Source organism: Aquila chrysaetos, chromosome 2 (assembly GCF_900496995.4).
Source record: "Aquila chrysaetos chrysaetos chromosome 2, bAquChr1.4, whole genome shotgun sequence".
NCBI classification, from domain to species: Eukaryota; Metazoa; Chordata; class Aves; order Accipitriformes; family Accipitridae; genus Aquila; species Aquila chrysaetos.
This window is the reverse complement of record NC_044005.1, coordinates 6,749,569-6,775,535: the sequence shown is the minus strand read 5'-3', so window position 1 is coordinate 6,775,535 and position 25,967 is coordinate 6,749,569. Positions and strand designations below refer to the sequence as shown.

Here is a 25,967-nt window from a genome sequence, read left to right as displayed (position 1 = left end):
CAGCACCTGGGAAGCCAAAGCCCAGTGAATCACTGAGACCAGAGCCCACTGCACCAGCTCTTCTGCAAGACGCTCCCCGACGCCGTGGCAGCTGAGCTGTCAGCACCCTATGCCCGCATTCCCCGACCCAGAGATGCACGGACACTCACGGACACAGCCTTTGTCCAAACAAGAGATTTATTGACATCTTTGTGCACGGTGGATCTCCCGGAGGGAATGGACTCTCTCAGAGAGGGAGGGCGGTCGCTGTCCGCGTGGTCACAGGCATCTCTGTCGCAAGGCTCCTTGCAATGGCCCCTTCGGCTGCATCGGGTCCCACTCTGCAGCGTGTGCTTTTGCTGTGGCGGAATCCTGCGGCAGCGATTCCCACTGCCAGTTGAGGAGCGTGTTCTCCGTGTCCAGTGTGCTCCGTTCTGCAGCAGCAGCTCCCCGGGGAGTGACTTTAGGCGTGGCCCTGTGCCTGAAGATTTGCACCTCTGCCATAGCACAGCTCTCTGGCCAAGTCCTGCTGCTGGTAACACTGGCCTCTGCCTACTCAATGCTCAGGAAGGTGTCCAAGCCATCTTGCTGCACCCCAAATATCATCTCGATCAGCAGGGGACTATTGGAAGCGTTTGTCAGCCGGAGCTTGCAGGAGCGCCTGGAGGGCAGCACGGTTAAACGGTAGTGTCTCGACTGAGGCAAAACCACCCAGGCTGCTTTTACCAAGATCTGGAACCAGCGGGTGGTTTTCTCCATGTCTAGGTAGGGGCCGGTGCAGAGGGTACGTAGGAGGCTGGGACCCTGATTTTTCCTCAGCTCCTCCTCGGAGTGGTGCAGGAAGCACAGCACATCCTCCACAAGCCGCTCCCTCATGCAGGTGCACTCCAGCTCCACGCGGAGCCTGGAGTTCCTCGCTGGCATCTCCCCCGTGGTGCCCAGCTGCAGGTGGAAGGCGTGCCCACGGGGGGGCTTCAGGGGCACGAGCAGGTGGTAGACAGCATCATCCTCACAGAGACTCCAACCTTCTAAGGCGCTTCTCACACCGACAGCTGGCTTCAGTCGTGGCATAAAACTATTCCTGGAAAGTTATCGGCAGATACGAAGAAGTTCATCCACCATCTCATCCACCATCATGAACGATTCTGGCAGGTCCAGGAGGCGCTTGACCGAAATTCTGCCCGCATCCACTGCAACACTGGATTTTACTTTTTGCTCCTCCTTATCCACCTTCTTCCTGCAGCTGGCCTCCTTGCTGCTGCTGGCTGGCTGATGGCTCCTTTTCCTGAGCCACCAGCAGAGCCCGAAGAGCAGGAGCAGGACTCCAGCAACAGCCCAGAACCGCCACTGCCGCAAGGCAGCAAAGAGCAGGGCTCCCCAGGCAAAGCCGCTCTGCTCCTGGGTCCTCTGCGCCAGCTGCTGCGTCCCCTGCTCCAGCTCCTGCAGCAGCCGAGTCATCTCCCAGCTAAGGTACTCCTCGCGCTGCTGCATGCGCTCGCGTGTGGCCTCATCCAGCTCATCACCGACCATCTGAGCATTCCAGAGGATGCTTTGCACAAGCAGGGTGAAGAATTGTATGACAGCCATGGCCTGCAGGAGGAGGGAGAGAAGGGGTTCAGTGGGGCTGGGAGGGAGGGAGCTGGCGCCGGGGGGAGCAGGGGCGGGAGCCGCAGGGAGCTGGGGGCAGGTAGGAGAGGGGGCGAGGCAGCCGGGAGGCAGCAAGGCCTGTGCCCAGCCCCGGTGGCGGCGGCACCGTGCCCTGCCCAAGGTGTTCCCGCGAGCAGCTGGGCCCTCGATGCAGGCTGAGAACCCCCCGCCCCGGGGGCCCTCGTCCAGCCCAGCCTCCCCCCGCCTGCGCACTCACCGCTCGCCCAGGCTGTACTGGGGCAGCGCTGCCACCTGGTGCCTTTTATACCCCACCCCCCATTGTGACTCGTCCCCTCTGATGTCACAGGTGCCAGAGCGCATCACAGGCACGCCCGCCGGCCAGCCCCGGCCTTCGGCCTCACCCCGGCTCAGCCACTCACAGCTGCCCTGCTGTACCGGTGAAGGCTGGGCTAGAGTTGGTTTTCTTCACGGGAGCTTGCGTGCTGCTTTATGTTGGATTTCTTGCCGTCTGCCTGCCAATGGCAATCTCACAATCCCGGAACGTCCTGAGTTAGAAGGGACCCCCGAGGGTCGTCGAGTCCAACCCCTGACTCCGCACCGGGCAACCTTAAAGAGAAATCACAGAATCATAGAATCCCTTAGGCTGGAAAAGACCCTTAAGACCATCGAGTCCAACTGCAAACCTCACCCTGCCAACTCCACCAGTAAACCATGTCCCCGAGCACCACGGCTACACGTTTTTTAAATACCTGCAGGCATGCTGCCTCAACCACTTCCCCGGGCAGCCTGTTCCAATGCTTGATAACCCTTGCAATAAAGAAATTTTGCCTAATATTCAATCACTTCTGCAGACTAAACTACCCTAGCTCCCTCAGCTGCTCCTCATAAGACTTGTTCTCTAGACCCTTCACCAGCTTTGCTGCTCTTCTTTGGATGCGCTCCAGCACCTCAGTGTCATTCCTGTACCGAGTGGCCGAAATCTGAGCAGACTAATTGAGGTGAAGTCTCACCAGTGTTGTGTCCAGCAGGGGATGATGACTTCCATAGTCCTGCTGCCTATGTCACCGAGGCTCACACAATCAAAGTAAACATGTTAAAATCAACAAGTGTATTCTTCAATCCAAATCGTTTAGAACTCCAACAACAGTAGTAAACCACAGGTTCAATGATGTAAGGGGAAATTTATACTACAGGACCTTGTTAAGAATTCTTAAGCTGTAGAAACATTAACCCAAAACGCACATAGAACTCACTCTAATGAATGAGGGCTCTCAACCTTGAGGTGGTACTTCCGGTGCTGTGCCGACCAAAGGGGACAGTCCCCAACTGCAGACCCGCTGCTCCAAGGAGGACCAACTTAATTTGCCCTCTGCTAGGGCACCATTTATACCATCGTCGAATCTGGCTTGTGGTTATATATGGTCATATTAGTCCTCATTGGTTGAGGGTCAACACTTTGTTATTCCTACGTGTGTACCTGGTGGTTGTAACTCAACCATGCAGGTGGGGCGGCTTGACCCCCTGACTGTGGCTTCCGGGTTTTTTTTCTCTTTTTCATGGCTGAGAAGTTTCAGTCTCTATCAGGGCGAGTGTACCTGCCACACAATCCACCCCGTGACCACAGTCACAATTCAACTGGTTTCCTTGGAGTGGTGGTACAGTGACCCCTTGCCTCCAAAGTTAAAAGGGATCACAGTTTTGGTGAGTTTTGACGCTCATTTTGGATTGTCATTTCCTTCTTATTCTGAAGTTATATTGGGGTATCTAATACATGAAAAGGTTTTAAGGGAGTATACATAACCATTAATACAGATTTCACTACCGCGCGTTTAATAAAGTTTATTGTAATACAGATTACAATAATCATAACTACAATCATTGTTAAAGATTGGAAGAGGCTGGTTATCCATCTCGACAAAGAAAATCCAAACATACCAAAAACCTTTCCCAGCCAATTAGTCCCTAGTGCAGCACCATTTGCATCTGAGTCTTTTGCCGCTTTCTTCATTTTGTTGATTTGGTCCTGAAGCAGCACTGATACATTTGGAATGTGGACACAGCAGTCATCCACTGACATGTTCAAAACTCTTCATACACCTTTCTCCTTTAGTAGCATCAAATCCAGTATGGCTCGGGTTTGGATGGTCATTTTCCTGGTATGTTGTAACTGATCGTTCAAGAGCCCCAAACTGTCAGACATAGCATTGGCTAAGGCTGATAGTTGTAGACCCAGTTCTAGAATGCTCTGTCGGTTTCATACCAGAGCAATTCCTAGCCCAAATATTGATTCCATCCACCATCCGACTGGTGTTGAGGCTTCCTGCCATCCCTTCTGTAAATCCCTTGGCCTACGATCCCACCACTTGTATGGCATGGGTCCTTCCCAATTAACAGGACAGAGAGAAAGCACAGCTAATGTGCAGGCTAGTCCCAGGATGGCTGGATATAGTCGGGAATATAGGTGGCCATCAGAACATGCCCACACTAAGTTAGGGCGTGCAGAGACGCTGGATGTTTGACATGAACCTGGTATGGTAGTAAGGCGATGACAGTAGTCTCTCTTGCTCCAGTTCAGGACAGAAGGTTGTGAGTAGCTAGTATTGCTACACGGACAGCCTTGTATCAGAGCTTCTTGGATGGGAGGTTATAGCCACAGTAATGGCATTTTATCCTTGCACCCAATTTCCACCTGACAGTTCCAGAGCAGAGATTTCCCTGCCAGTATTATTTTTTCTTTTTCTCCATATCAGCTAGGTCCACAGGTGTGTCTAGCCCACATGCAATTGAGGGGCAGTCAAATGAGTTTCGGTTACATGTACTGGGACATTCACTGTTATCCCGTTCAGGGTGTTTGATACACCATGAGGTGTTTAATGGCTTTGTGTATTGTAGAGAATGGTCATTAGTGTTCCATCGAGTACTATATTTGGTAGTCCCCCATGGAATTTCGGGGCATGGTGTAGTACCATTCCAGCTCCACCCCATGGCCTCATGGGTAGGTTGGAGAATATAATTACATCTGGTGTTCTATACCGAACTAGCATTTACCGCACCTGGTGACCAACTATAGACAATATAAGTATAGCCTCCTCCCCCGCCCTCTTTGAACCTCCAGCTATAACTGTTAAATTGCTCCCATGTGAGCTCAAGGGCTAGCGATATATTGATGTCCTGCACAAAAATCAGTAGAGGGTCTTCAGCTGACTTGGGGGTAGGTAGGCAAACTGTTACAGAAGTTAGGTTCATCATTCGGGTGAATCCCACCATCATTTTTGCCACTACACTGTCATCCAGATCTTCATCATCCACGCTGGCCACCATCATCACTGCCAGTAGGAGCACCAGGATGGCTTATTTCTCCATTGTCCTGTAAGAAAACACAAAGCTAGGCCTCAGTCCTTTGAGACCAGGTCTCGGGGTTGGAAGTCGGGGGTTATCCACCAGGCACTGATATGGGGAGTCTTTCCACTCCTGTCTAGGGCTTCCCAGGCATATAAGCCTCTGGGTTTAGGCAGGGTCATAGGAACAATGCCAACGGAGGGCAGTTTCACCATGACAGGTTGGCCCACATACATCCTTAGTGGGAACTGGTGTCCATGATCGTCCGGTATAGAGTCATCACAAGTAAATGGTCCCGTAGAACAAAATGCTTGAATTTTTGGACTTCAATAATTTCCCATCGGTTATTAATAGTAAAAACTGCTTGTGGTAATCGTATGTCCCAGTTATGGTGTGAGACATCAGCATGTCTTTTGATCAAAGCATTGGTTCGTTCAACTATACCGTTAGCTTGGGGATAATATGGTGTGTGAAACACCTATTTGATGCCTTCCCCTCGTGCCCAGTCTTGTACCACTGTGGCCATGAAATGTGACCCATTGCCACTTTGTATACATTCAGGAATAGGTAAAATAATAAACCATTCTCACAGAGCTTGGACTGTCTGATCTCCGGTGGCTGTGTTAATGGCTGTGGCCATTACAATCCCGGTACCAGCTCTACTCCTACCAAAATATATTTCCTCCCATGGGGTGGTTTCAAACGGCCAATGTAATCAATCTGCCACGTGCTCCAAAGAGCCTTGCCTTGTCTGATATGCTGGGCCGGGGCTTGATTTGGGTGATCAGCCTTGAGCCTTATTTGGCATTGTGCGCAAGCTCTGAGGATTGCTTCACAGGTTTTCATAGGCAATGGCCAACCCCGGGATCAGCATTCATAATAGAGATCTGCTTTCCCTGAGTGGCTTCGCTTGATATGCAACCATTCAGCTAATCCATCCCCATCTTCCTTCTCACTGGTGACCGTCCTGATTTGGGCCAGGTGGTCCACCTGGTGGTTCCATTTTGCAGGGGGGGGTCCCTCCCGTGCGTGGCCCTTGACCCATCCCACCTTTAAAGGCCGGGACCTCCCTATTGCCAGGAGACGTTGCCAGTCCTCTGTCCTCCATACCTTTGTACGACCTATTTCCCATTTACTGGATTCCCACTGACATATCCATTCTCTAACGCCCTTAATGGTTGCATAGGAGTCAGTATAAACGACAGTAGCACCGTTCTCTGTGGCCAGTAATAGAGCCCGTCATTCTCCTACTTGTGCACTACCTTCGCCCTCTTCTTTGACTGTCTTCCCGGTACCAATTTCTAATGCTACCGCTTTATATTGCCACCTTCATCCCACTGGATGGGCAGATGCATCAGTGAACCATAGTCCCTGCATATCGGAGCCTGCCACAAATTCAGGTGCCTCTTCAGTCGGAGAAGGTTTGTAGGGTCGACCCAAGAAGGTCAGATTGGGCTTTACAGGCTGTTGTAGTCTGGAGGCCTTAAGCGGACCCTCTTTTAGTGGAGGCAACTGGCTAATCCCTTCTAAGTATGCATACCATTTCCTAACTGCGGCCTTTTGGGCTTCTCCCTTGGGAGGAGGCGATCCATTGAGGACTGAGTTTAGGAGAGGAAGAGGGCCCTCTACTGTAACATCTTGTAACGTGCGCAGCTTTTCAGCCTCCTTAACTGCTCTAATGAGGGAAAGGACCCCTTTTTCCCAGTCCAAGTACCGTTGCTCAGCCTCCTTAAATGAAGCGGAAGAGAACAAAAAAGGTCTAGCTGGTGTTCATGGTCCCTTTTGGAACATGCCACAGCACAAAGCATGCGCAGCAAATCCCCACTCCACCCTTAAAGGATCTCGCGGGTGCAACGGGCCTAGCCTCTGGTAAGCCTTGAGCTCATCTTTCAGGATATTGAGAGCTTCTGTATGTTGCGGACTCCAATCCCATTTCCTTTTCTTTCAAAGCAAGTCACACAGAGGGCGGGCAATCACTGAGAACCCGGGTATATGTTTTCTCCAGTAGCCCAAGGTACCTAGCAGCTGCTGTAATTCCATCTTATTGCCTGGAGTCTGTCCCTTCTCAATAGCTGACAGAGTGTCACCAGGTACCGTGACTGCTCCAGCTCTCCACCAAGCTCCTAGGAATTTAATTTCTTGTCCGGGACCTTGACATTTAGAAAGCGGCATGTCTAGCCCATTCTTGGTCAACAGATTCCAGAGGGCAAGGGACCCCCGAGGGTCGTCGAGTGAACCCCTGACTCGCACGAGGCAACCTCAAATAGGTATCATAGAATGAGACTATGTGCAAATGCTTCTTGAATACCAACAGGCTTGGGGCCGTGACCCTTTCCGGGGAGGGGCTTGTTCCGCTGCTTGACCACCCTCTCGCTGAAGAACTTTTTCCTAATATCCAATCGGAACTGCCCTTGACGCAGCTTTAAGCCATTCCTTCACGTCTTATGTCACTGAGGCTCAGACAATCTAATTAAACATTTTAAAATCAACGTGTTTGTTCTTCAATCAAGATTGTCTAGAACTCCAAGACATTAGTAAACCAGCGGTTCAATGATGTTAGGGGAAATTAATACTACACAACCAACATTAGTGTAAAAGGAACTAGGCCTTAAGCCTCATTGTTTTAGACTATTCATATTGGACATATAACTAATGATTAGAAATTGGTTTAGATATGATTAATAGAATGCGGGTGCTTATAAAACAATATCTATGAGCTGCTTAATTGTTCTGTGAGACTCCCTCTTCATGGCTGGCTTAAAATCCAGTCAAGCTGAATCAACAGAGGAAGGATCATATACATCTCAGACCGAAGACATGGGAGTAAGTGATTAACTTCAGAACAAGATAAATTAATGAAATAACCTGAGTAGTTTCTTTGGAAATTCATAGGTACCTTTGAAGCTAAGAAGATAAGTGATGATGGTGACCGGAGACCTTCTGCCTATGACCACCAGTCTCAGAAGAACATGAGAATGGAGAATGGGGAATGGATGAGATAAGACGATGAATGATAACGATAGGAGAACAGAAAATCGGCTGGAAAATTACAGAGACTTTGGATTGGGACAATGGGTGGCCAAAGGGTATGTGAGGTTTGGAAACTTTTGGAAGTGCGCCATTCACTGCGGTGGTGGCCCAACTCGGAGTTGTTAATAAAGCAAACCTAGAGAAACCCGTGACTGAAAATCCTTTCACAATTAGAATGCTTAAGCTTTAGAAATAGTAACCCAACATGCTCATGTCACGGACGCTCACGGACGCAGCTCGTGTTCAAAGAAGTGGTTTATTGACATCTTGGCTGCTGCGGCTACGCCCACCCTCATAAAGAGTGTGGGGAGTTTCGTTAACGGGGGTACATTAGATGCTCTTCAGTGGTGATGCAGCTAGGGGTTTCTGGGGATCGGGAGTGTTTCTGACGGAGGGACCTGGGGACGATCAACCGATAACGTCCCGAGTAGCCTATCGGGCTGGGGGTGCGGAGCCCAAGGAGAGAGGAGAATCCGTTCCTGTTCGGGTAAAGGCATTGTCGGGGTTAACGGAGGGGGTGCAAAAGGCCTCCTGTGTTGGGGTGATGTATGTTTGCGGGGGCCGGTCTCTTCTGTCAGGTGGCTGGAGGCAGGGCGAGAGGAAATGGCCTCACGTTGCGGCAGGGGAGATGGAGGTTAGATATTAGGAAACATTTCTTTACTGAGAGGGTTGTCAGACATTGGAATAGGCTGCCCAGGGAAGCGGCTGAGTCACCATCCCTGGAGGTGTTCAAAAAGCGAGTGGACGGGGTACTTCAGGACGTGGTTTAGTGGGCATGGCTGGTGGTCGGACTCGATGATCTGGAAGGTCTCTTCCAACCTAAATGGCTCTAAGATTCGATGACAGGGGGCAGGCAGCGAGGGATGGCGCCGCCCACAGAGGTGGACCCCCGCCACCTTAGACCTCTTCTCAGAGGGCTACGGACGCTTTGAAGAGCCTCCGAGAACGTCCCTCAGAGAAAGGGCTGAGCGCAACCCGCCAAAACCGCCACGAACCGCCCGGCCCGCGCAGGCGTCGAACTGGGCGGAAGCGTCCCACAGCACCGCGGCTCCCGGGCGCGAGGGCGGGTGGGCGGAGCCGGAGGGCGGCGCGCGGGCGGCGGGCAGGTCCGGCAAGGCAGTCGCAAGCCCCGCCCCGAACGCCGCCCCGCCCCTGGCGCGGGCCTGACCCCCGTCCCCGGGGCGGGCCGGGTCGGCGGGCCGATCCCGGAGGGGATGAGCGGCGGAGAAAAGCCGGCAGCCGGTGGAATCGCCAGAGGGCAAAACTGGAGACCGAAGGGAGACGCCGGCACCCGCACCCCCCCCTCGCGCGGCACTGCGAGGGGGACGGGAAGAGTGAAGAAACGCGGAGCTGCGGCGTGGGGTTCAGGCCGCCCCGTCCGCGCGGTGAGTTCTTCCCAGTGGTCTGCTGATGAGGAGCCTCCTACTCTTGGTTCCTGTGGGTCCAAGACGGGTAAGTTCAGAATTCCTGACTGATACAGGGGCCCGGATTAGTGGCTTACAGAAACAAATAGCTGATGAGCTAGGAGTCAAACCCTGTGGAGCTGTGGAGGCAGAGGGGCAGAGGCTACCCACGTGAAAACTTTGTAGGTTGCTCCTGCGCTACCGCCATCTAAAGTAACCCATGTCTCTCGATACCCGCTACCAAATGGGGGATTTCAGAAGTAATTGGCGACCTCGAGAAAAGACACATCATAAGTCGCACACATTCCCCTTATAATTCTCCAGCTTGGCCAGTCCGTAAACCGGGTGGGAGGTGGCAATTAACAACTGATTATAGCAAATGAAACAGTTAATACCCCACCATTAACTGCTGCCATCCCAACCATAACCTAAATAGTAATGGCAATACAGGCAGCTGCCCACCCATGGACGGCTCCTTTGGATGTCGAGGATATTTTTGATGATTCCCCTAAGGGAAGAGAGCAAACCCCAGTTCGCATTTACTTGGGAGGGGACACAATACACCTTTAATCAGCTTCCCCGAGGATACAGGCACTCTCCTGCTGTTGCCCACGGTGCCTTAGCCAAGCTTCTCGATGCTGTGGAAGTGCCATAAGGCGTCCATATATATCAATATAGAGACGATATCGTAGTTGGTGGAGATAACAAGGAACAGGTAGGGCAAGTGGCTGAAGCCATCTGGAATCTGTTGACCAAGAATGGGCTAGACATGCCGCTTTCTAAATGTCAAGGTCCCGGACAAGAAATTAAATTCCTAGGAGCTTGGTGGAGAGCTGGAGCAGTCACGGTACCTGGTGACACTCTGTCAGCTATTGAGAAGGGACAGACTCCAGGCAATAAGATGGAATTACAGCAGCTGCTAGGTACCTTGGGCTACTGGAGAAAACATATACCCGGGTTCTCAGTGATTGCCCGCCCTCTGTGTGACTTGCTTTGAAAGAAAAGGAAATGGGATTGGAGTCCGCAACATACAGAAGCTCTCAATATCCTGAAAGATGAGCTCAAGGCTTACCAGAGGCTAGGCCCGTTGCACCCGCGAGATCCTTTAAGGGTGGAGTGGGGATTTGCTGCGCATGCTTTGTGCTGTGGCATGTTCCAAAAGGGACCATGAACACCAGCTAGACCTTTTTTGTTCTCTTCCGCTTCATTTAAGGAGGCTGAGCAACGGTACTTGGACTGGGAAAAAGGGGTCCTTTCCCTCATTAGAGCGGTTAAGGAGGCTGAAAAGCTGCGCACGTACAAGATGTTACAGTAGAGGGCCCTCTTCCTCTCCTAAACTCAGTCCTCAATGGATCGCCTCCTCCCAAGGGAGAAGCCCAAAAGGCCGCAGTTAGGAAATGGTATGCATACTTAGAAGGGATTAGCCAGTTGCCTCCACTAAAAGAGGGTCCGCTTAAGGCCTCCAGGCTACAACAGCCTGTAAAGCCCAATCTGACCTTGGGTCGACCCTACAAACCTTCTCCGACTGAAGAGGCACCTGAATTTGTGGCAGGCTCCGATATGCAGGGACTATGGTTCACTGATGCATCTGCCCATCCAGTGGGATGAAGGTGGCAATATAAAGCGGTAGCATTAGAAATTGGTACCGGGAAGACAGTCAAAGAAGAGGGCGAAGGTAGTGCACAAGTAGGAGAATGACGGGCTCTATTACTGGCCACAGAGAACGGTGCTACTGTCGTTTATACTGACTCCTATGCAACCATTAAGGGCGTTAGAGAATGGATATGTCAGTGGGAATCCAGTAAATGGGAAATAGGTCGTACAAAGGTATGGAGGACAGAGGACTGGCAACGTCTCCTGGCAATAGGGAGGTCCCGGCCTTTAAAGGTGGGATGGGTCAAGGGCCACGCACGGGAGGGACCCCCCCCTGCAAAATGGAACCACCAGGTGGACCACCTGGCCCAAATCAGGACGGTCACCAGTGAGAAGGAAGATGGGGATGGATTAGCTGAATGGTTGCATATCAAGCGAAGCCAAATCTTGGGGCCGTGACCCTTTCTGGGGAGGGGCTTGTTCCGCCGCTTGACCACCCTCTCGCTGAAGAACTTTTTCCTGCTATCCAGTCGGAACTTCCCTTGACGCAGCTTTAAGCCATTCCTTCGTGTCCTATCACCAGACCCCAGGGAGAAGAGATCGGCACCTCCCTCTCCGCTCCCCGTCCTGAGGAAGTTGTAGGCAGCGATGAGGCCAGCCCTCGGTCTCCTCTCCTCTAAGCTGAACAAACCCAGTGTCCTCAGCTGCGCCTCATCAGGACACGTCCGCTAGTCCTTTCACCGTCTTCGCTGCCCTCCTTTGGACGCGTTCTAATACCTTTACATCCTGCTTACACTGTGGAGCCCAAAGCTGCACGCAGTACGCGAGGTGAGGCCGCAGCCCTCCTGAGCGTGGTGGGTCAATCCCTTCTTTCCACCGGCTACCTCTGCTGTGCCTAACGCGCCCCAGGAGATGGCTGGCCCGTTGGGCCGCCGGGGCACGTTGTTGACTCCTACTGAGCTTACCACCAACCAAGACCCCCCAGATCGCTCTCCAGAGCCCACACGCTCCCGTCGGCCACCTAAGTTCCCAGAGGAGACTCCTGCTCAGCCACGCCAGCCTTCTGCCCCCTTGCTTGACTTGCAAGGCCAGCTCCTTGCAAGGGCCCGCTCCTGCGCCCTCCCGCCCTGCCCCTGCATCCCTTTCCCGCTCGGTGCCTCTGCCCGCCCCTCGCCAGTGTTCCGCCTTCGGACACCCCGCGCCCCTCTGCTCTGCTGCCGTCCGTCCCTCTGTTTAGCTCCCGTCCCCTCCTGCCGCCCCACCGCCCTGTCCCCCTCTCCTCCTCCTCCCTGCCCCAGCGGGGCTCTGGGACCGGGGCCGGGGCAGCCCCGCGGAGGCGGCCATGCGGCCTGCGAGGGGCCGGGGCCGGGCCGGGCATGGTGTGCCGGCAGGGGAACGCAGCGGGAAGGAGCGCCCCGGGGCATGCTGGGAGCTGTAGTCCTGGGGCGCGGGGCTGCCGGGCGGCCATGTTGTTTAGCAGAGGCGCAGCCTCCGCTCCAGTTGCGGAGGGGAGGGCCGGGGCCGCCCGTGAGGAGCGAGGCCCTTGGGCGGGCGCGGGGGTGCCTCGTGCGCGCTGGCCGCTCGGGGTGGCGAGGGGGAGCTCCAAAGCGCCCGGCGCGACGGGCTCGCGGTCAGCTGGAGCTGGGCCCGGCCGGGCAGATCATCGCGCAGGTTGCCGGCGACGAGGCAGGCTGATTTCAAGCCAGGAAGGCAGTCTGCAGCTCAGAGTCATGTCCAGGGATGGCCAGGCAGGGCTGTGGGGATGGGGCCAGGCCGAGGACTGGCTGGGATGTTGGCCCGCTGGTGGGCCTGGCTCGTCGGGGCCCGCGGGCAGGCTGGGCAAGGCTGGGGGAAGCTGGAAACTAACAACCTGCAGCGTCACTGGGCCAGGGACTGACAGCCCTGGTTTGAGCTGGAGGGGGATCCTGGGCCATGGACAGGGTGGAGTGAAGCCCTGGGGGGCTGGTCAGGGCCCAGGCAATCATGGAGGCACTGTTGATAGCATATTTCCATGCATTCTGTATGGTATATCTAAACACTGTGATTGAAACAACAGGCAAAAGTATAGCCAAGCAATTAGCTAGCAGAGGTGGTTACTCGTAAGTTTTGCATTTCTTTGCTCTTACGGCTAGATGTTCCTGTACGCTAGATGAGAACAATGTGAAACTGACCACGTGTGATTGAAACTGCCTTAACCTTCAAGGTCAAAGAACAAGGGCAAGAATAAAGACTTCAAGAGAGCCAACGAGAACTTCAAACGGGTCGGTGGTCGTAAAAGCAGCCCTTCGACTCAAATGGATCCTTCATTGCGCATGATCGATGTAGGCAGTACTATGATAATCGGTTGCATTTTTATGTATATGTATACTAATCTGATTAATGTGCAATTAATAGTTATTCTATGTGCAATATAGTTATTCTGTAGAACCTCTTTGTGCTAAAGCTGTGGTATGCACGCTAGGTGGAACTATCCCCCCTGCATCCAGCGCTGCAATAAAGGAACGCCTGCTTTCTAAAACTCCAAAACGAGTCTTGGAGAGTTTCTTCGACCGGCTTTTCGGTACCATTTTGGCGACCCAGATGGGACAAGGCTTCTGAGGCTCGACAGACGTGGGATCGCAGGACCTCCAGCCGGCACCGAGATTTCTCGGAGAGACCCTTGATCCCTGTTCCCCGGGCTCACAAGCCAAGGCCACTGGTAAGGTTTTATTTAAAGGCATTCTTTTGATTAACCTGTTCTGGTATTCTGGTCTGGTACTCTTACCTGTAAGCCTGACTAAGAGAAGTCAGCAAGGAAGAAATCTAAAAGGACCCTTAAAAATCTGGTATTCTGGTAGAAGTACTTCTCTGGTAAAGGGTATCGTCTCGCTGGTTGAAGGCGGAGATACTGTCATGACCCAGACTGGACAGCCCAGGGAGTTGCGTTTAATTCGAAATTCCCTCGGGCTAAATTCAGGTGAAACGACACCAAAGGATCAGTTAAAGATTTTATTCATGACAGAAGCAAACTGAACTGGGGAGGCGTGGTAGTAGGTGGCAGGGTTTCTCCCAACAGGAACGGCATAAGACTACTTCTGTAAACTGTGTAACCATATACATCGATTCAGGGAATAAGGAGATCCCTCCCGTTGAGTCACGAGGTTCAGAGCAGACCCCCTTGCTTTCCAGACTCCTCCTCAGAGAAGGATCTAGGGGCGGCTGGATCCACTCTTAGTCTCAGACTTGGTCAACGGTTTATATCTTGAAACGGATGAGGTGTAGGGATTGTGGAAAAGGAAAAGGAAAGAGAGAGAAGAGAGGAGAAAAAAGGAAGAGAGAAAGATTTCACCGGTCCTGGGTCCAGCGTTGGTTCAGTCAGCCAAGGGGTCCAGTCAGCCGATGGGTCCAGTCCCGGTGGGCTTGCGCACCCGGGGCTTCAGTTGGTGTCCTTTTATCATCCTTGCCCCTCCTTCGGGTGGGCACCTGAACTCGTCGGGTTAACGAACAGTTTGTGAGCCTTTGGGCTTGGGGGTCTTTGTGGAGTAACTTCTCCTTCCCTGCAGACACTGCCATTGTTTGATCTTTGTATCAGAACAGCTTATCAGAACAGGGAGCTGCGCACCCTCCAGCAGCCCTCCCCCTCCTGTTGCTGATGTCTGAGCTGATGGGCTTTTCACCTTAGCTCCTTGCTGTGCAGGGTTTGTCTTTAAGCAGAACTTGCCCCACCACAATGTTTGAGACATTAACTCTTTCAGTCTCTCACAGATAGCCCTTTGGTTTGGTCTTGGTACTTTGATTAAGGCTTTGGGATTTGACTATTGATTTTGGATATGACCTTAGATCTCTGATTGATTCTGTTTGGTATTTTGACTTAGGCTTTGATATTTAATTTTCTGATTTTGATTTTTGTATATTGAAGGTATTGATAATGGGAACAGGACAGTCAAGTGAACTCCCTAAAAAATCACCTTGGGGGTGTTTTAAAGCACTGGAAACAGCTGGGGGTGTCCCGGGTGGCAACCTGCGGAGAGAAGACTTTATTAAATATTGTAATCATTGGTGGCCTCTGTATAAGCTTGACGAATGGGAAAAGTGGCCTGTGAATGGGACGCTGCATTATAACACCATGTTACAACTGATGTTATTTTTGAGAGGTGAGCAGAAATGGGATGAAGTTATGTATTGTGATTTGTTCTTTACCTTAAAGAATCATCCTGAGTGGCAAAAGGATTGTGGAATTAACATGCCACCCAGCGATCCTTTTGGGCTATCTTTAGAAAAAGAGGGAAACAAAAAGGTGACAATAAGCTCAGAAGGTGTTGTTCTGCCTGTAGTATTGGGCAAAGATGTTTAAAGCTATGCAAGCAAGAACGAGAGGATGATACTGAAATTGTAATTGGATCTCAAAGGGCCCCACCTAGAACTGCTCCCAGAAATAGTGATGAAAGAGAGCCCATGCATAGTCCTGTCGCAGGGCAAACAAGAGCTAAACAGAGCGAAGTTATTCAAGCTCCTCTCCGTCAGGCGCCTGGGACTGAGGGTGTGGCAACTATTAAAGTACCCTTTTCTATTGTGGATTTAAATAATTGGGAAGTACCAGCTGGGAGCTATCAAGAAAACCCTGATCAAACAGCCCAGGCTTTTGAAACAATGATTCAGACTCAGGATCCTGACTGGAAAGATGCTAGGAAATATACTATAATATGGATCCTGAGTCTGAAGACGGAAAAGCTCAGTTGGCTCCTTTATTTATAGGACAATCCTCTGATGATATCAGAAGGAAATTACAAAACTTACAAGGAGCAGATTCTCGAGATTGGGGAAAATTATTAGAAGTTGCTTGGGTGGCATATAGAAAGAGAGATGAATTACAGAGTAAAATGAGTGCAAGGTTAGTAGCTGCTCTGGAAGTAGGAGCTGGCATGGGACAAAGGAGAGGAACTGGACTGGGGCCACCAGTGGGATTAAACCAGCCCCTGGGACCGAATCAGTGTGCGTACTGTAAACAAGAAGGACACTGGAAAGGAGAATCTCCCCTGAGACCTACAAGGTCACAAGTGATCCCAATTTCGACCGCACAATCTCAGCAAGTTCCCCCTTTCTTAGGAAAGTTGAGTGAAAGTATCTGACGGGGACCGGAGGGGAGTCTCCCAGCAGAACCTCTGGTGACAGCTAACCTGGGAGAACAGAAAATTGAATTTTTAGTTGACACTGGAGCCACCTTTTCAGTTTTAAACACCTTAGAGGGGGAGTTAAGTTCTGAAGAAAGCAGTGTTGTTGGTGCGACAGGTGAATGAGAGGCTAGACCTTTCTTTAAGCCTTTGACAATGAAATTAGGAAAGCAGTGGGTCACTCATCAGTTTCTGTGTTTGCCAAATTCTCCTCAAACCCCGGTTAGGGAGAGACCTACTTGAGAAACTGGAAGCAGAAGTTAAATTTAAAGATGGTGAGATTAAAATTTAAATTTAAAAATGGTGAGATTAAAATTTTAATTCCAGAAACTAAACATATCGAAGCAGTGGCTTTGTTGTTACAGGACGGCTACCGAAAGCAGAGGATCATACCAGTCGAAGTAAATAATGCTGTAATTCCCATCGTCTGGGCTGAGGAAGTTCCTGGTAAATCCAAAAGAGCAGAGCCTGTGAGAATTGATTTAAAGCCAGGATCGAGTCTGGTAAGAATTAAACAATGCCCCCTAAAACTGGAAAGTCGGAAGGAGTTAGTACCGATAATACAAAAATTTCTAAAGTACAAATTGTTAATAGAATGTGTATCCAAATATAACACCCCAACCTTGCCTGTTAAAAACGCTAATGGAAAAGATTACAGGCTAGTTCAAGACCTCAGAGTGATAAATCGAATAGTACAAGATATTCACCCGGTAGTAGCAAATCCTTATACTTTGTTAACAACCCTAACAGAGAGACAAGAATGGTTCACAGTGTTAGACTTGAAAGACGCCTTTTTCTGTATTCCCTTGGATCCCAATAGTCAAGAGCTTTTTGCTTTTGACTGGGAAGATCCTGAGACTGGGAGAAAAACACAATATACGTAGACAGTCTTGCCTCAAGGCTTTAAGAACAGCCCTGCCATTTTTGGAAGTCAATTGGCACGAGAATTAGAGATTTGGAAGAAAGAAAATAATCAAGGAATCTTGTTGCAATATGTGGATGACCTGTTAATTGCAGCTGAGACAGAAGATGGTTTACCCTGCTGTGTTTTTAACAACTGATCAACTTGAAGGAGAACTGGAACATGGCTGCCTGCAGACAATTGAAGAAGTCTGCTCCAGCCAACCGGATCTCCGAGGTGCGCCACCGGAAGAAAAAGATTGGGAGCTATATACCGACGGAAGCAGTTTCATCCGTGAAGGAAAACGTTTATCAGGATATGCGGTAACCACTACTGAGAAGGTAACTGAATCACGAGCTTTGCCTTCAGATGTATCTGCCCAAAAGGCTGAATTGGTAGCTCTTACTCGAGCACTGGAACTACGTCAAGGAAAACGAATCAGCATTTGGAGAGACTCAAAGTATGCTTTTGGGGTAGTACATGCACATGGAGCAATATGGAAAGAAAGAGGACTGTTACCTGCACGAGGAACCACCATTCAGCATGCAGAACAAATACTGAAATTGTTAGAAGCCATTCAAAAGCCAACAGCAGTCGCGATAATGCACTGTAAAGCACATCAGTCAGGTAGGACTGTCCTTGAAACAGGTAACGGATTGGCTGATAGAGCTGCTAAAGAGGCTGCAGAAAAAGGCATCCTAGCACTAGTTCCAGAGAAAAGTGTAAATTTACCGAAAGATGCTCCAAATTATAATGAAAAAGATGAAGAATTAATTATTAAACTGCAGGCTAGTAAAAATGAAACCGGGTGGGCTGTAACACCAACAGGTCAAATAATAGTCCCACCCGCAATAATGAGAGAAATTGCCCGGGCTGAAAATAACAAAGTACGTTAGGGAACAGAAAACCTTGTTAAACATTTACAAAAGTGTATTTTGAATAGAGATATGACAAAAATTATTCGAATAATTACAATTGGGTGTGAAATTTGTATACGCAATAATCCCCAAACCAATAATAAAATCACTTTTGGAGTTACGAAACAAGGAGATTCTCCAGGAAAGTATCGGCAAATTGATTTTACAGAATTGCTTCAATAAGAGGGATATTGATATATCCTAGTTCTAGTTGATACCGTTACTGGGTAGCCTGAAGCTTTCCCTTGTCGCACCAACAAAACAAGAGAAGTATTTATCATCATTGTTACAATCCGCATCGCTTTCAGCTGTCTTAAAACGAGCCGTGACACAATCTATGTTCAAGTGAGACTACTAAAAGAATTAGTAGCCTCAAACAGAAAGGGGGGAATTGATAGCATATTTCCATACATTCTGTATGGTATATCTAAATATTTTGATGGTTTTAATATTTTGTAACAGCCGTGGAAACTGGTTTGCTGCTAGGTGACTGTAAAAGTGAGATTTGGTATATCATTATTAGCAATCTTATACTAACACTATGATTGAAACAACAGACAAAAGTATAGCCCAGGAATTAACTAGCAGAGGTGTGTGTGTACGGAAGGGTTAAAAGATGGAATTTTGGTCCATGGATGGACACTGAGTAAGAAGTAGATAACTAAAAAACGCAGTCAGCACAGGGAACAGATAGTTTATTGTCTGTTGTTTGAAAAGCTGACCATGGGGATAAGAAAGTAGAGCAGTGTTAGGGGAGGTAGTACGTGCAATAATGGAGGAATACAAGGCACCACACATAATTTTGCTTACCTTGCAAAAGTCCTGCTGTTGGTTAGAGCATCGTGACGGATGGATTATGGTAATTTGCCGTGTGCCCGTGAACCAATAGAAGGGATGGCTATGGCACGTGCAGCGCGTGTCGACACCCTTTCCTCCACAAATGTCTAAAATACTGGGGTTTTCCGAAGAGCAGTGGGCCGGTGTTCGGCAAGGTCACCGTTGCCTCCGTGGGGACGCCCACGTAAAGCTGGCACCTACCGACTGCTGGGCTGAGCTTGCGGCGCAAGACGACACAAGCATGTACAGAATGTACAGAAGGTTCGTCTTCTTCTTCACAGTCCTTGGGTTGGTATGTTAATAGTGGGGGGTTTTTTTTGCTTTGTAAGATACCCTTAGCGTAACGCATGTGTGTAGTTAATAAAATGCTTGCTTTTTCCCCTATAGTCAGTGTGTGTGTGTTTACCTTCTCGGGAATCCTCGAAACCACCCTAGAACAGGTGGTTACTCGTAAGTTTTGCAGTTCTTTGCTCTTACGACTAGATGTTCCTGTACGCTAGACGAGAACAATGTTGAAACTGACCACGTGTGATTGAAACTGCCTTAACCTTCAAGGTCAAAGAACAAGGACAAGAATAAAGACTTCAAGGACAGCCAACGAGAACTTCAAACGGGTCGGTGGCCGTAAAAGCAGCCCTTCGACTCAAATGGATCCTTCATTGCGCATGATCGGATGTAGGCAGTACTATGATAATCGGTTACAGTCATTTTTATGTATATGTATACTAATCTGATTAATGTGCAATTAGTTATTCTACAGAACCTGTTTGTGCTAAAGCTGTGGTATGCACGCTAGGTGGAACTATCCCCCGTGCATCCAGCGCTGCAATAAAGGAACGCCTGCTTTCTAAAACTCCAAAATGAGTCTTGGAGAGTTTCTTCGACCGGCTTTTCGGTATCAGTGTGTCTGGTAAGGCAGTCGTTAATGAATACTTTTTGTTCCTAAGCTAGGACAGACCCATGACGCAATTATGGGACCAGGGAAAGAGAAGCAATGCAGACTTCTTGCACCTGCATTATTTACCCAGTCCTTTGCAGGGAAACCCACGTAGTGAGATCCGGTGGTAATGGAGGGCAGGGAGCATTTCCTGCCCATGACACGACGTGTTGGGACAGGGTTTTCTTATGCCGAGTCCTGCTCTTGCTCCTTCCCACTCCCATCGTACCCACAGTTCAGCCTGTTTTTTTCTACGTATGGTGTTAGCTATCTTGCTGCATCCTTATGCGTTCTGTGTCCTTAGGCAGATTATAGCCTGAAGTTAATTCCAGCTTAACGGAAAATGTTGTCAGTTGCCATGGAAATGCCTTACCATGTGATTGTGGTTGTACTTCCTGTTGTGCTTAGGTCTAAAACTGTTAGATGACCCTCATTTTTACACTGCCTTCCACTCTCCTGTAAATATCTGTTACTCGTAACTGTGGTCAGAACATTCAGTCTTCTAAACCGGTCATTTTTTTTTATGCTGTGTGATCTTATTGCCGGTTATTAAACACTTATGCTAAAGCTTTCTTCAGCAGAGATCCTCAGACTTGCTGGTTTTGTATTTAAGATCTGCAAGCCAAATTCCTGCGGACAGCTGTCAAGGAAAGGGGCGGGTTTCCATGAGTGAAGAAATGCTGAAGCTGGTCACTTGCCTTTGCTAGCTGGCTGATACTGAGATGAGAGCTCTAGTATGCAGGAGGTAAGGGCTGCTGTGCCAGGCAGCCCAGCATGGAAAACTGCCCAAGTGCTGGGTGACTCCTGGCCACAGTGCTGGCAACTGTAAACAGCAGCTGCTTTTGCTCAGTGATATATCTGCCATCACTAACAGCTCATTGGAGACCTGTGCTGGCTTTCTTTGTTCATCATATACATTAGGTCTTCAAGTAATGCGGTTTTGTACAAGCTTATCTATGCTGTTGTCATCGTCAATGAAAAGACTCCCCCACCATCAACAGTGTCCCCTCCAACAATCTTTGGACAATGCTTTCATTACTGGTAGCTCCACCTGAAGGCCTCCGGAGCAATGGAAACAGCTGCACTATAAGGTCTTTCACCCGCACAACAAGGTCACCGAGGCCATTTGATCCTCACTCTCACAGAGTAACACAGAGAATTTGGGTTGGAAGAGACCTCTGGAGGTCTTTAGTCTCACCCCCTAATTAAAGCAGGGCTAACACCAAAGTTAGGACATGTCCCTCAGGGTCTTGTCCAGCTGAACTTCTAATGTTGCCAGAGAAGGAGATTCCCCACCCTCTCTGGCTTCTTCCAGGGCTTATCTGCTCTCATGGCATGCTTCCCTTGGTGCAACGCGTGACACGTTCTTTCATTGTGCACCTTGAGAAAAGACAGGCTCCGGGTAGTGGAAGACAGCAATTAGATCTCCCTCAGCCTTCCTTCTTGGAGAGATGTGGTGCTGGACATTCGTGGTGTGGTGCGGTGTATGGGTGTCATCCTGCTACCTGTTGACAGAGCTGCAGCATCAGCCTGTTGCCGAGCCAGGGCACCCACCTCTTGAAACGAACGGTCCCCAGAGCAGCTTCTCCACACAGACAGGACAGTATAACCTATGGGATCCTCTCTAGACATCGTGCTGTCCTCAACCACCCCTGCACCTAGGCACACCTCTTGGGATGCTTACTCAGGGCCACTGGCACGGCCTGCAGGCTCATGTGCAACTGCGACCTGGCTGTTACTCAATGAACAGCGCCAGGCACGGATGAATCTATGTCCTGTCTGAAGCACTTCTTTTACTGCGAGCTTTTCTTACAGTAGTGAGCTTGCAACATGAGCATCCCTCGTGCCTACAGGCTCTTTTAAGGTCCTTTAAAGGTCCTCAGAGTTGCACAGAAAACCACCGGAAAACAACCTTCCTTCTTATGCAGCCTGCTCCTGACAGCCCTCCTTCCTTGGCATCTTGGGACTCCCAGGAACTAGCCCCGCACTGTACTTCCCTTCCTCAGAGGAATTGTGTCTCTGTAGCATGAGAGCCAAGGGGCTCAGGGAAAGGTGACAACTGGCAGCAAGCTTCCAGTGCTGCCAGGCAGGTCCTAGAGCATGCTCCTGGGCAAGAGACAGCTGCTGGCTGGGGCACTGCTGGGACCCAGGGGCTGTACAGTGGATCTTCAGTTGTGCCTGAACACAACTGGGATGGGGATCCTGCAGCATCTGGCTATCTGTGCCAGTTATCCTCTGGGAGTCAGAAAACAAACGGCTCAAGAACAGTTTTTAATAATGCAGGTGTGGCCAGAGTTGTCAGTGGCTCGGGATTTGTACAGAATACAAAAAAGAGAAAGTTCAACCCAGGATACCCCTCTCCAAGAAGAGCCTTCATAAGGGTGAGCAACCCTGAGGCAGTGACAGGAAGTTGCCAAAGAGCCTGGAAAACCTGGAGCCGCTTGGAATGGAAACCAGTTAATATGATGAAAACGCTTTAGCCTAGGTCACTGGCAAACCTGACTTTGTGGTAACAATCCGTTGGGATGCAGAGGGCTAAGCAGATTGCATTGTCTTCATGGCCTCAGTCAGTGCTTGTAATTCTCCTTTGTCCCCCACATTCTGAGCCTTGTCCTTGATCAAAAGAACTTTGCGAGATGAACCTGCTTTCATTGGTTCAAAAGCTCAAAGGTACACAAGAGGGAAAAAAAGGAGCAAGAAACAAACAACATGTTCAAGAGGAGAGATCAGCAAACTGTCTTTAACTGTAGCTCAGAGCTTGCTCTTTGAAGCTGGGGGGATGCAAAGCACTAAACTGGAATACCATGGATGTATTCAAATGAAAAAATTCACGTGGAAGGTCTTACTCAAATAACATGTTTCTCTTCTTGCCTTCATATACCAAAACCATAACGTACTTTACCTCTTTGAACCAGCAAAGATGCAACGTAAACACAGTGTATGGCTATTTTTCAGTGAAACAAACTTTTTGGGGGGAAAGGTCAGGTCACAGAGACAAAACCACCGGTGCAAAAGATGCAGAGATAGCATCTCATCTCAGCGTTAACTTCACTTTCCAAAGATCCATCATTAGGCAAGTGTCCTAGTTTCAGCTGGGATAGAGTTAACTGTCTTCCTAGTAGCTGGTACGGTGCTATGTTTTGACTTCAGTATGTGAAGAATGTAGATAACACTGATGTTTTCAGTTGTTGCTCAGTCGTGTTTAGACTAATGTCAAGGATTTTTCAGCTTCTCATGCCCAGCCAGTGAGAAAGCTGGAGGGGCACAAGAAGTTGGCACAGGACACAGCCAGGGCACCTGACCCAAACTGGCCAACAGGGTATTCCATACCATGGGACGTCCCATCTAGTATAGGAACTGGGAAGGGGGGGGGAATCGCCGCTCGGGGACTAGCGGGGTGCCGGTCGGCGGGTGGTGAGCAATTGCACTGCGCATCATTTGTACATTCCAATCCTTTCATTATTGCTGTTGTCATTTTATTAGTGTTATCATTATCATTATTAGTTTCTTCTTTTCTGTTCTATTAAACCGTTCTTATCTCAACCCGTGGGTTTTGCTTCTTTTCCCCGTTTTTCTCCCCCCTCCCACTGGGGGGGGGGGGGGGGGAGTGAGGGCGGCTGCGTGGTGCTTAGTGCTGGCTGGGGTTAAACCACGACAGCAAGGAAGGTTCTGTAGCTTTGCGCATCATGGAAAAACTGGCCATGTTCTGCACAGTCTAACTGAAAACGGGGAGAAGCCTGAGCTTCTCTAGCACTTCGCATAGTTAGACAGCTCTTTTGATGTGACAATTATTAAAAAGCTCTCAAATCTTCGCCCGTACACCATCATTGAATTCCACTGAAGGTGTACCAAATACAGCTATGACTGCACCTCTTCTGCCACACGGTGGCCGTCAGCCACTACTTCTTATAGCGCCAGGGTCTACAGCCAAACCACCCTTCTGCCCCTCTTGCTTGACTTGCGACACATTGCAATTGCCCGCTCCTGTGCCCTTAAGAAACGGCTCTTCAAAATTGACCGGCATTTACGGGCAACGATACCCTCAAAAGCAGATTCCCAGGGGACCTTGCTAACTAGCTCCTTGAGCAGCCTGAAGTCTGCTCTCCCAGAATCCAGGGGAGTAGCTCTGCGGACAGGGTTTCCCATATCACCAAAGATTGTAAACTCGACCATTTTCTGATCACTATGGCCAAGACAGCCACCAATCATCACTTCACCCACAAGACCCTCTCTGTGTGAACAACAGGTCTAGGAGGGCACCCTTCCTAGTCGGCTCCCGTAGTACCCGTATCAAAGAGTTGTCTTCAACGTGGGCTTCAGGAATTTCCTGGGCCTGTTGTCTGCTCTGTGACAGCCCCAGTTCGCAGCTGGGAAGCTGAAGCCGCCCATAAGGACGACACAGGGCGACTGATCCAGAGATTTCCCGATTCCTGATAGATTCATACATTGGCGTCCTCGTCCTGGCTGGGTGCTCCATAGTAGACTCCGGCAAGGACATCCACTTTATTAGCTTTTCCCCTAATCTTTACGCAGAGGCTCTCACGTCGTCCCAGCTGCAAGCGCTGTACAGTCCAACCCCTCCTTTACATACAGCACTGCCCCTCCGCCTCGCCTGCCCTGCCTCTCTCTCCTGAAGAGCCTGGAAGGGTCCGTCACTGCACTCCAGCCACAGGACTCTTCCCAACAAGTGTCCCTTAGGCCAGTGATGTCGTTGCTCTGGGACCGAGCCAAGGCCTCTAGCTCCTCCTGTCTCTTCCTCGCACGCGCGCTTGAGCCTACAAACATTTCAAACGCACTCCAGTGTTGGCACATCGTGGAGCAGAGCGAAAGCTCCACGCACCGTTCCTCCAACATTGTCGGCCATCTAGCTTATCAGTAGTAAGCCTGATTTTACCCCTTCCCCGCTTCAAACCTAGTTTAAAGCTCTTCAGTCAGCCCACGCTCGGTGGAGGCAAAAATACTTTTCCCCCACTGAGAACGGTGGATCTCGTCAGGCCCCAGCGGCCTGGTGTCGCGTTAGACCATCCCTGTGGTTGAAGAACCCCCAATTCTGGCAGTGACGCTAGCCTCGGAGCCAGGTGCCGATACGCTGCGTCCGCCTGTGTGTTTCGATGTCATTCCCTACAGCTGGGAGGACAGAGGAGAATACTACCTGTGCTCCTGATCCTCTACCAATCTCCCCGAGGCCCTGAAGTCTTTTTCTTTTGATCGCCCTTGGAACTTCTCGTCACGACTCCTGGTACCCACAAGAAAAAGCAAGAGCGGCTATAATGAGGGCCGTACAAGGCTCCGGAAGTTTTCCTGGTAACGCCTTTCAACCCGAGCCCCAGGGAGGCAGAAGCCTTCCAAAAAGGCAGGGTCTGGTCGGGCAGACCAGGGCAGGAGTGAATGAATTCTTTACGTTGCTTTGCCCTGGGCGTGTAGCTCATGCTTACCTACTGAACTGTCCTCTCTCAACCCGCAAGCTTTCCCACTTTTACCCTCCAGATTCTCTCCACCGTGCCACTGCGGGCAAGGCATTGAGTAGCTGCGTGATGATGCCAAGCTGCCTGCTGGCATTACCCCACAGCACCTGGGAAGCCAAAGCCCAGTGAATCACTGAGACCAGAGCCCACTGCACCAGCTCTTCTGCAAGACGCTCCCCGACGCCGTGGCAGCTGAGCTGTCAGCACCCTATGCCCGCATTCCCCGACCCAGAGATGCACGGACACTCACGGACACAGCCTTTGTCCAAACAAGAGATTTATTGACATCTTTGTGCACGGTGGATCTCCCGGAGGGAATGGACTCTCTCAGAGAGGGAGGGCGGTCGCTGTCCGCATGGTAACAGGTTGCATCGGGTCCCACTCCGCAGCGTGTGCTTTTGCTGTTGAGGAAAGGTGCGGCAGCAATTCCCAGTGCCGATAGAGCAGCATGTTCTCCGTGTCCAGCGTGCTCGGTTCTGTGGCACCAGCTCCTCAGGAAGCATCTAGCATGGATGCTTTCTTCATCCAGACTGCAGTCTGAGGCACACAGAGGCACATCAGCGCTGCCTTGCGCTTGGTTCTTGCACAGCCGGAGCTGCCAGGAAGAATTTCTGGGCCCATGTGAAATCGCCACCATGGCCGCGACCGTGAGGGGAAAGGAGGATGAACATCACTTTGTAGCCACCATAGTTACCACCATCTGCTGCACTGGAGAGACTGCCTAGAGGAGAACCTGACGCTCTTGACAGAGGGCTGCTGTACAGGGTTTTCCCTTTACTTTTGTGTCCTGCATACTTCCCTCTTTTTC

The 25,967-nt window shown here is 50.3% G+C and overlaps 1 protein-coding gene and 1 pseudogene across 2 annotated transcripts; one reads left to right on the top strand and one right to left on the bottom strand.

The window, feature by feature from the left end:
* Window positions 1-258: 258 nt before the first annotated feature.
* LOC115350006 lies at window positions 259-25,450 on the bottom strand (annotated as a pseudogene).
* Window positions 15,002-18,316, top strand: LOC115337930. Of its 2 annotated transcripts, XM_041122033.1 has the most exons (3): window positions 15,002-15,085; window positions 16,451-16,605; window positions 17,120-18,316. In XM_041122033.1, the coding sequence occupies exons 1-3, from the start codon at window positions 15,058-15,060 to the stop codon at window positions 17,897-17,899; spliced, it is 963 nt and encodes a 320-aa protein (XP_040977967.1). In that variant the 5' UTR covers window positions 15,002-15,057; the 3' UTR covers window positions 17,900-18,316. The 2 variants fall into 2 exon arrangements, with proteins under 2 accessions (XP_040977967.1, XP_040977966.1); XM_041122032.1 differs by having other exon boundaries at window positions 15,002-16,605.
* Window positions 25,451-25,967: the final 517 nt, after the last annotated feature.

Coding starts and splice junctions, on each gene's coding strand:
- LOC115337930 (XM_041122032.1), top strand. CDS start 16,375: ATGGTGAGATTAAAATTTAAATTTAAAAATGGTGAGATTAAAATTTTA. Junction 16,606..17,119: donor TAAAGCCAGGATCGAGTCTG/GTAAGAATTAAA, acceptor TGTTAATTGCAG/CTGAGACAGAAGATGGTTTA.